The sequence below is a fragment of the Caloenas nicobarica genome, chromosome 1 (assembly GCF_036013445.1).
Source record: "Caloenas nicobarica isolate bCalNic1 chromosome 1, bCalNic1.hap1, whole genome shotgun sequence".
NCBI lineage: Eukaryota > Metazoa > Chordata > Aves > Columbiformes > Columbidae > Caloenas > Caloenas nicobarica.
Genome location: NC_088245.1, coordinates 93,677,042 through 93,686,888, shown reverse-complemented (window position 1 = coordinate 93,686,888; position 9,847 = coordinate 93,677,042). Strand labels below are relative to the sequence as shown.

At 46.4% G+C, this 9,847-nt stretch overlaps 1 protein-coding gene across 1 annotated transcript; it reads left to right on the top strand.

Annotated features, from left to right (window-relative positions):
* Positions 1-463: 463 nt before the first annotated feature.
* LOC135990916 (OX-2 membrane glycoprotein-like) lies at positions 464-9,306 on the top strand. Its single transcript, XM_065639095.1, has 4 exons — positions 464-512; positions 2,150-2,485; positions 8,250-8,569; positions 9,097-9,306. Exons 1-4 carry the CDS (start codon positions 464-466, stop codon positions 9,304-9,306), a joined length of 915 nt encoding a protein of 304 aa, XP_065495167.1.
* Positions 9,307-9,847: the final 541 nt, after the last annotated feature.

Genomic DNA, 9,847 nt, shown 5'->3' with positions numbered 1-9,847 from the left:
GGGACATTTGTACTACTCATTGCAGCATGACTATTGACCTGAGCTCCTTTCCCTGAGCTCAGGTCAGGACCAGAGTGGCCATTCCTTCTTCCCCCCATAGATATTGTGTGCTCAGCTCAGGCCCAATCTGGCCTTGTATTTAGGCACTTTCAAAAGTCTAACCTTAAGGAAAAGGCACTTGTGAAAAACCCAACCTCGTAAACCTTGTAACCCCATTACCCCTGTCTGTCTAGCAGCCCAGCTGGGAAACATTTGGTTTCTGGCTCTGACATTCGTTGTCATGTCATCTGAAATTTTTGTTATTCAGCTGAGTGCTAGTGGGGTAGAAGGTTTTTGCGAGGTACCTCTTACCGTATCTACTGGGACGGGGAATGTCCCCAGAGTATGAGCGCAGTGTATAAAAAAGGGGAAGCCACGCTCAATGGATCAGTTGCTCGCTCGTCTCGCTGAGCGCACAGCTGAGATGACAGTCGCTTGTCTGCTTCTCTCCAGCATCTGGACCATTGTGTCAGGTAACTCCCATCTGTCTGTCTGTCTGTATTGTTATTGTAATGGTGCTAGGGACGTCGGTGGCCCTGCCAGCCTGCTGCTGTGCTGTGGGATGCTGCGGTGGTTCCTGCCTCTCATTCCCCTGGGGCAAGCCCAGTGGTGACAGGGCACTTGTGGCACCACATGTGACTGCACTGCTCATGTGGAGCTTCAGACATGGTACTGCGGGTGGCGTTGACAGCATCCTCTCCTTAATTTACCAGCAGTGCATTTATAAGCTGCAGACAGGTGTACGAGTTTATTGCAATTTGCAAACCATAAACCAGGCAAATGTTCAAATGCTCCCAAGGACCCGCGTGACTGAAGTTTGATTTCATCTGCTTTTGTGGCTGGGATTTGGGTCAGAGTATGGCACTAATTTGCTTTAGCTAGGACAGAATTATTCATAGTGATGGACATAATTCTTGTACGTATCTGCTCAGGCCACTAAAAGCCTGGGTGCATTAAATTTCTTTCTGTAATTAAAAATCATGTAGAAATGCCTAAATTTGTTTCAAACTAGCTTCCACGGCCATGGTTTGTATTCTGCCTACTGAGCTCTGAAAAGCAAACTGACTGGCACAGTTTCTCAGCTGGCTTCTTGGTCTTCAGCGGAGATCTGCTTGTCCATGGCCACAGCCATGGAGGCGGCAGGACCTGAGAGAGCTTTGTTGGGCAGGTTAGCCAGGTGTACCTCTGAGCACTGCAGACAGACTCACTCCTCTTTAAATACTGCAAAGATATTTACCTTTCTTGTTACTTGAATTATATATTTTCAGTGTTGTAACTGTCCCTGCTGATACCTCCCTTCCCATGCCGATGTACACAAATAAACTTTAAAAACTATTTTCCTAAGAGGACTGTGGAGGTGAGCTGTCAAACCTGGGAATATCCATTTTGCTTGCCTGTCCTCTTAATAGTTTTTCCACATGTATCTGTGGATTGGAAGAGGAGACTGATAACTTTTTTTTTTTTTCCCCTGGAGACCTTTAATACCATGGCATTAATGCTATGAAAGTTTTCTGTTCATGGGATTTAACAGGGTCTCAGCTGCTTCCCAGCTGCACAGCTTCAAGCCTGAGATAGCAGGACAGATGCAGTCTGCCTCTGGTCCTCCTTACCTTGCCTTTTCTTTCTATTTTTCTGTTCTCTTGTCAGTCTTTGACAAGGGTAGATGCATGATATATGGTGACACATGTAAAAACTTTTAGCAGCTTTACTGATTTGCTTCTCTCCATGCTGCAGGAGGGCTCAGAGAGAGGTAATGGCTGTTTGGTCATTAGCACGGTTGAATGTTTAGGGAACCTCTCCATGGGTACCCATGGAATAACAACCTCGGCAGACAGAAATCAGTCACTGCTGCCTTTCTCGGAGATACTCTCTGCAGCACAAGTATCAGGCTGGTGAGATGCTTTGTGTGAGAGGTGTCAGGTCCAGCGAAACTTTTGCCTAGTACTTTCAAGCTGTGTTTTCATTTTTTTTCCCTGGATGGAAGGACAGAGAGACCCTCCAGAGCTGCTCTGCTCAGGAGTGAGGACAAGGGGCTGGGGGGAGCTCTGCTGGGGGTGGGCCGCAAAAGGATGGCGAGAAATTCTGAGTGTGGCATCTGCTTCTCTCCCAGGCTCTGTGCCGGTGGTGCACAGAAAGGTCCAGTCGGTCCAGGCAGGAGGAAATGTTACTTTTTCATGCCAGTCAGTCACAAAAGAAGATGTGCTACAGGTGACCTGGCAGAAGGAGACAGACGGGGTAGAAGACAACATAGCAACTTACAGTACAATGAATGGCCAAAAGATAGCAAAAGATTATGTTGGCCATGTGAGCTTTGCCCACAGTGAGTTACTAGCTTCAGCCATCTCCCTTCATGGAGTCACCCTCCAAGATGAAGGATGCTACAAGTGCATCTTCAACACATTCCCCTCGGGGGCTGTCACCGGCAGGATGTGTCTCAAGGTTTATGGTAAGACATCATAATTGCGTACGGGCTGTCATCTGAGGACCAGGTCGTTTTCCCCGGGAAAAACCTCCCCTGACCACTGGTCATTGCTACGTTGCTGCGGGAAAGGTGGCTTGGCTTCCTCTCTGGCTCTCCCTCCCTCTCTGGATTTACCTCTGATGGGAAACCAGGGTTCGACAGTTCTTTAATTTTCTTCCCCTTTAAGTCAACAACAGTGAGATCCAAAAGCTGACGGGTAACCCATGACTTCCTCCAAGTTTCCCGGGCCGTGTGCTGTGCCGACAGCTGGCCTGCCGCAACCACAAACTCTGCGCTCCTCTGCTTCCTTCCACTGCTGCTCTCACCTCCTAAGCCTGGAAATCGGGCACTTTTTTTAATACTCTGACTTTAGCCTTTAAAAAATTCAATGTATTCAAAAGGCAGAGAGGCATGTGCATGACCAGGATGTCTGGAAGCTGATTTTGACATTATTCTAAAAATGGCAATAGTTAGTCTGGGCTGAGGATAGGGCTGCAAATAAAAAAAGGCTGAAATACAGTGCAGCTCATGCACTTTGCCACATGAATAGCTTATGCAGGTCAGCATCAATTAGCTTCAAGAAGAGAGTTAAAACAAATCATGAGTCGATGTGACAACATTTGAGACCTCCATACGAAATTATCAGCTATCAAGTACGAGCAGAAATATAGACAAATAGATGAACTCAAAAGGAACAAGAGTGAAAAGCTGTTTATCTTTTGAGGGAGGGTTTTGGTTTTCTGCCAGTGAGAAATCTGAGACATTAAACATGCCTTGAGGACATCCTGTTGGCTCCTGACTTTCTCATCAGTCACTCTGCTGTGAGGATGCTGGTCAAAGATCATGTCCCATGTGGAAAATATCAGTGTCTGGGACCTGCTGCTGGTTGTATGACCCCTGCAGAGTATTTTGTTTACTCCAAGTACCTTCTGCTGACAAAGACACAGACACATACACCCACAAACACATCCTTGTGCTAGGTGTTCTCTGCATTGAAAAAAAGATGCCCCTGGCTTATAGGGGAAAGATGACTTCAGCAATAGGGGAAAGGCAGGGGGGAAATATGAGGGGAAACCAAGCCTAGAACAGAAGTTCTTTTTCTCTCTCTTGGGAAAGCTCCTAGAACAGAAAAGAGAAATTAGGATAAATTCACTCAGTATTTCCGATATGAAGAGGAAGGTATTCCTGAAGACATTCATCCCTGAGTCATTCAGAGGGTAAACACTGATTATGCATTACAGGAAAATATGGCAGTGCCTTTCAGAGGGATCCCATTCTTGTTTACCATGTAAATCTAAACATGGAGTTAGATTTGTTTTGTTTTGTTGGTGGGGGGTTTTTTGTTTGTGTTTTTGTTTGTTTGTTTTAACCCAAGTGGGGGAAATATTTCCCCAAATAACCAGCTTTGTGGCTTTTTAAAGAACTACTTTTGAAAAAAGCACAACGTTTTTCTGCTGCTACACACACTCCTGCAAGCATCTCTTCTTGCATCTTGGGTGAAAACACATCAGTGGAGAAAAGTTTCACTTCTCTCGATGGCAGGCATGAGCCTGCTGCTCCTGCTGCACCAGCACTGGCTCATGGGTCACTGCCAGGGCCTGGCTCATGGGAGTCATGGTGACCTCCCCAGAACCTGCTTCATTGAACACATCCTGGAGGGTCACCATGAATAAATGAAATGTTCGGCACCGTGGCAGAAGATTTTGGTTCACGTATGGTGTATTTCATTGAAGCTAATTTATGTGATGCTACTTAAAAGCCATAGTCTTACTCCCTTATTCCCCAACTCAAAATGATGGGAACAACTTGTCTGAACAAGCCCAGAGGACTCCCCAGGGTGGAGAGTGAAGCCAGCAGGAATCTCCCAAGGCTCAGGAATTCAGGGCAAGGTGAGCAAAATGGAGTCACCAGATGAAAATGAAACACTGCCATGTCTTTGCCCTCAAGAGGGGACTTGCCAGGGAGTTTACAAGCTGGTAATTGCCCATTACAACATCCTTCGCAAGAGGGGCTGTTCCAGAATAGGCACCATTGCTGTGTGGTGAGGGGAAGTGAAACTGCGTAAAAACTGGATACAACACTGTGAAAAAAGAAACAGGTATGACTGGAGGAATCTCAGACCTGTCTGGCTGAAAATAGCAAAAGCAAGAAGAAGCAGAAATCTCCTGCCCTGTAGCAAAAGCACAGCATTGCCAGCCGGGCCAGGGAGGTGATTGTCCCACTCTGCTCTGCGCTGGTGCGGCCTCACCTGGAGCGCTGTGTGCAGTTCTGGGCAACACAGGATAAAAAGATTATAAAGCTACTGGAAAGCGTCCAGAGGAGGGCCATGAAGTTGGTGAAGGGTTTGGAGAAAAAGCCATATGAGAAGTGACTGAAGTCACTGGGTTTGTTCAGCCTGGAGAAGAGGAGCCTGAGGGGAGACCTCATGGGGCTGCAGCTGCCTCACAAGGGGAGGAGGAGGGGCAGGCGCTGAGCTCTTCTCTCTGGTGACCATGACAGAACCCCAGGGAATGGCAGGAAGATGTGCCAGGGGAGGTTCAGGCTGGACATGAGGAAAAGGTTCTTCCCCCAGAGGGTGGTGGACACTGGAACAGGCTCCCCAGGGAGGTGTCACGGCCCCAAGCCTGACAGTGTTCAAGAAGAGACTGGACAAGGCCTCAGACACACGGTGTGAACTGTGGGGTTGTCCTGTGCAGGGACAGGAGCTGGACTCGAAGATGCTTATGAGTCCCTTCCAACTCAGGACATTCTATGATTCTATGAAAACCCATTTTGGAACAGAATAGTTTCAAGTGTGTTTGGTGGGTCTCTTGAACAGCGTGCTCCCCTTCCCTCTCCATTTTCCTTTGGAAATGTTTTGCTGGCCTTCATCACCAAACAGGGTGAGAATGAAACCCAGGAAGGGGATTGAGTGAGCAGGTATGGAGATGTGCCACATGAGAATGGACAAGACTTGTTGGGTCACAAAATTCCCCAGGTATTTGCTGAGACATCTTTTGGGACCTTCTGCCTTCTTTGTAGATGGCACCATTCACCTGGAAGTCTCAAGCACAGTGGAAAAATGCCATCGTTATTTCTTAGACAGGGAAATTGAGGCACGGTGTTGCTGGTGAACGCCCATATGGTTGAGAAAGTCTTTCTCTCAGCATGAGGCATACTGTAATTCTTAAAATTTTTATCAGTCTCTCCGAGACCACTGAAAAGCCTTTGAATATAAAAAGACCATTGTGACCTGGCTGTTCCACTTTAATCACAGAAGGCCATTACAGATAATCAAAGCTGATGTGCTTCACTAAAAAGTCCCTTTTTCAGATACTTGGGAACACTGCCACAGCTTGAATCTGGGAACATTTGCTTTACTGCTCTGCAAGAGCTACTAAAGCAAGTACTGACACACAACATCTCTTGTGGGTATTTATTCACTGGAAAAAATATTTCAATGAAAGGCAAAAGAAGCAATTAATTTAAGTGTATGCTACAAACATCAACAATGGACAAATACTAACAAACAGTGTAGCAGGACTTTATTGCAAAAGCAAGAACTTTCAGGTTTTGACTGTGCATCTGTTACAGATTCTAAGGGAAAGCTCAATACTACAGGATTCTTTTTTCACATGATAATCATTCCTTGGAATACAAAGTAGGAAGACAGAGGACTGCTTAGCCACAAGGAGAGCAGATGTGGAGTGCATGTGTTTCTTCCAGGATACTAAGCAATTTTTCTCATCCCCTCTGGAAAGACCTGTGACTGCTTTCCTTTACTGCTTTTGGATGTTGCAACCTGATATTTGAAGTTAATGCTGTGGGCGGATATGTTATTTTTATGCATCCCGTGAGCAAAAGAAGAAGTTCAGAGATCATTTATTCATCAAAATATAAACAGTTTGTGACACTTGTCTTTTCATACATGGGAGATTTTGAGAAGTTCCAGATGAAATCCCCAGACACACTTTTATTGTTGCTTTCAGAGCAACAATAGTGAGTTTCATCAGCTCTGTGGGGTTTGAGTTTCTGTCTATGGATGATGCAAAAAATGATAAATATCCACTTCTTTTTTTCTAAGCAGGCACAACCATAGTAAATAAATGCCGTCTATCGGTGCGGGGGGGAAAAAATAAAAGAGGCAAAACTGGTGGTATGCAATATTCCACCCCTCTGGCAATTGTGGTTTCGAGGATCCAGACAAGCTCATGATGTGCATCTGGAATTGTACCAGGACATCATAGGTGCCATTATGCATATGGCACAAGCCTACAAGCCTTTTCCCCCTTTCACAGGATCATTCCATGTCTTATATACCTCATTCGTATGCAAATCTTTGTTTACTTCTAAAAAGTAAAAGGTATAATTTTCTCCTAAGAAAAATAAACAGAATTTTGTTATTGTTTAAAAGTAGGATCAATAAATGATAGTGATACGTTTGCTAGTGTTGTGAAAAAAATAATTTCAACATAAATATTGTGCTGAGTATTGTTATTTTTTCTATGTAAATAGTAATATAGACATGGAATACTACTAAGCCCAGTTATAGATAATTTTTTAATCAGAGGGCACTCATATTAACTCAGACTTGAAGGAAACTAGAATTACCACTGCATTTAAATGGTTAAAAAAAGTAATATTCTCAGCAACAGATCTAGAAGTAGAGTGTGGTTTGGACCCCTAAGCCATCAGCACATGCACTGGAGTAGACGACAGGCTGGTGAGCTGCCACACGGAAACCTGTGGATTGCACTCCCAAGTGGAGCTATGTGCCTCTGTAGATCTTGGCCTGAGCAAACTGAACTAATTAGACTGTCTTTGAGCAGGCTTGGACTGGGTGATCTCCAGAGGTCCTTTCTGACTTAAAGTATGGTATGATTTTATGGCTGAAAAATAAATAGGTGATTTTCTACAAAGGGTAGACATTCCCCTCTGTGTTCAGATCTTCCCTGGAGTTCCACTGAGGTTGAAAACATTTTCCTGCAATCCTCTCCTTTCTTTATTCCTTGCAAATACGGTTCGTATAAATGGGAATGGATAAACAGGCTTCATGTGAGTGAGTAAGCATGAATGATGCCTGTAGTTCATCCTTCTCGCTGAATTAGACTGAATGTGACAGCATCTGCAAATCTTCTAGGGTAAGAAGGAGTTCAGAACAAATGCTCTTTCAAGAAGGATTTGAAGGATACCATAATGCCCCCAAAACCTGACACGAGAGGGAGGAAAGTTGTATAAGCACAAAACCTCCACAGACAAAATTCTGTGGTGTAACCTCATACAAATTCATGATTACTGTCTTGCATAGATATATGTATTTAGCCTGTTGGTACACAAACCTGCACATCTCAAACAGTAATAAAGTTAATACTGCAGATACATTTAAAGAAAAAAAAAATAAAAGAAAATTTGGCTTCTTTGAGCAATTCTGCCCTTTCAGAGAGAGGAGGGCATGTAGCTTCCTGTTTTCACTACTTCATACTTTTTACTCGTCCATAATCATGACTTCTCAGTTGGGATGCTGCACTTCTGCTGTTAATAACAATCGAAACACGGATGCTTCTACCCTCTTGTCCTTTGCTTTTTGCCAAGCTTTTCATCTCCAGACTGCTGCCTGACCACTTTCATGTTTATATGTCACTGCCAGGGCTTTGAGAAGGGGGAGGCAGGATTAGATATGAAGGTTGTCCTCCATGATAATGGTAAAGAGAGATGCTCTTTGCTCAAATGTGAGCAGAAAGTAATGGATTTTGTCACTTTGTGTTTACAGCCATCTCGAACCCCCAAGTGGAGGCCAAGCTTATACCCAGTCCAGACAAAGCTGAAAAATCTGAGAAAGTGGTGGGAATGAGCTGCTCAGCAACAGGGAAGCCACCTCCAAAAATCACCTGGCGCCTTCCCGGCATCCTGCAGCAGAAACCAAGGGAGTACCATGTTAGGCTCAGCAACCAGACAGTGACTGTCATCAGCAATTTCACCTACACCAACTCCAAAATCCTCCAGGAGCACCCTATTGCCTGTGTGATCCAACACCCATCACTAAATGTGACCCTGGTCCTGCCCCTGGACAGCCTGGAGCAGGGTCAGTATGCAAACCTACTCTTGGCCTGGAGCTGGGAGGAGACCACAAAATGCCTCCTGAGGTAGATCAGAAAGTTCCTTTGAGAATCAGGGGGGCAGATGAGGAAGGCACCTAGAAAAGCAGCCGAGGCTGGGGTGGGGAGGGATGGAGGAGGTGCTGAGGAGCATCCAAACACCCCGGGTGGTGGCATACAATGTCTTACTACATGCTGTGATTTGCCCCAGCCTCTCTGCCTGTGCCAAGGACTTGCAGGGCTTCCCTGTCCCATAGCCTGCCGCACCAACAGGATGTGTTTGCTTTGGGTAGCGTAAAGGGGCAGAGTGTCACACACCCAGCTGCAGCATCAGCCCCCAAGCACACGACTGCTGGAGATGTTGCTTGTGTGTGTGCTGGCATGTGCTCCCAGCACGCCTCTCCGCCCTGTCTCACCCCAAGGACTGGCCAAGGGATGTGTGAAAGGGGTTAGGGGCTGTTGGTATTTTTTTTTCCTTAATGCACAAACTGCGTACCCACTGCTTTCCCCACAGATCCAGAGAGCAGCGTGACACCAGCCATTGCCATTGCAGTGGGAGTGCTCGTCCCCCTGACTTTCCTCCTCCTTCTCACCTGCCTCTTCCACTGCTGCCTCAGGCACCTACGAGACCCGGAGAGAAACCCAGCCTGGCCATGCTGGGTAGGTCTGGCTTTCCCCAGAGTGCTGTCAGGCTCACCGCCACCGGTCATGGGACTCGACACCGGGTCATAGCTCTGTCTGGCTACTCCAGGGCTGGCTGCATGCTGCCCAGCCTGGGCTGCCCCTGGGGTGGAAAGGGACGAAGGGATTAACCCCTAGCCAAACAGCACATTGGGAAGGAGAAACCTGAATGTGCTTAGGCAGGCCCACGGGCAATCGACAGCGATGACAGCTGGGAAACCTTCACTTTCTTAATGACAAGGCATACGTCAGGGAAATGTCGCTCTGTTACTATATTTATGCACAGAATAGTTGTGCAAGCAGTGGCCATACCCTCGCGCCATTCTTCTGCATCTCCTAAAATAACCTCCCTCTGGCATGGCCAGTGCAGCTCACTGAGGAAGCAGCTTTGAGGCCATCTTAAGCAAAAGGGGGTCTCAGAGGAAGAGCGTTCCTCAGCGCAGAAAGTGCAGGGTGCCGCACTGTGACAGGGGCCAAGGCACTGCTAGTTGTCCACTGAGGCCATCCTGATGCAGGGGATGAAGGATGCAAGCTCAAGGTGTGAGTAAACTGGGTGAGGTGACATCATTTCAGAAAATCGCAGCCCAGTTTT

Coding starts and splice junctions, on each gene's coding strand:
- LOC135990916 (XM_065639095.1), top strand. CDS start 464: ATGACAGTCGCTTGTCTGCTTCTCTCCAGCATCTGGACCATTGTGTCA. Junction 513..2,149: donor CATCTGGACCATTGTGTCAG/GTAACTCCCATC, acceptor CTTCTCTCCCAG/GCTCTGTGCCGGTGGTGCAC. Junction 2,486..8,249: donor GATGTGTCTCAAGGTTTATG/GTAAGACATCAT, acceptor TTGTGTTTACAG/CCATCTCGAACCCCCAAGTG.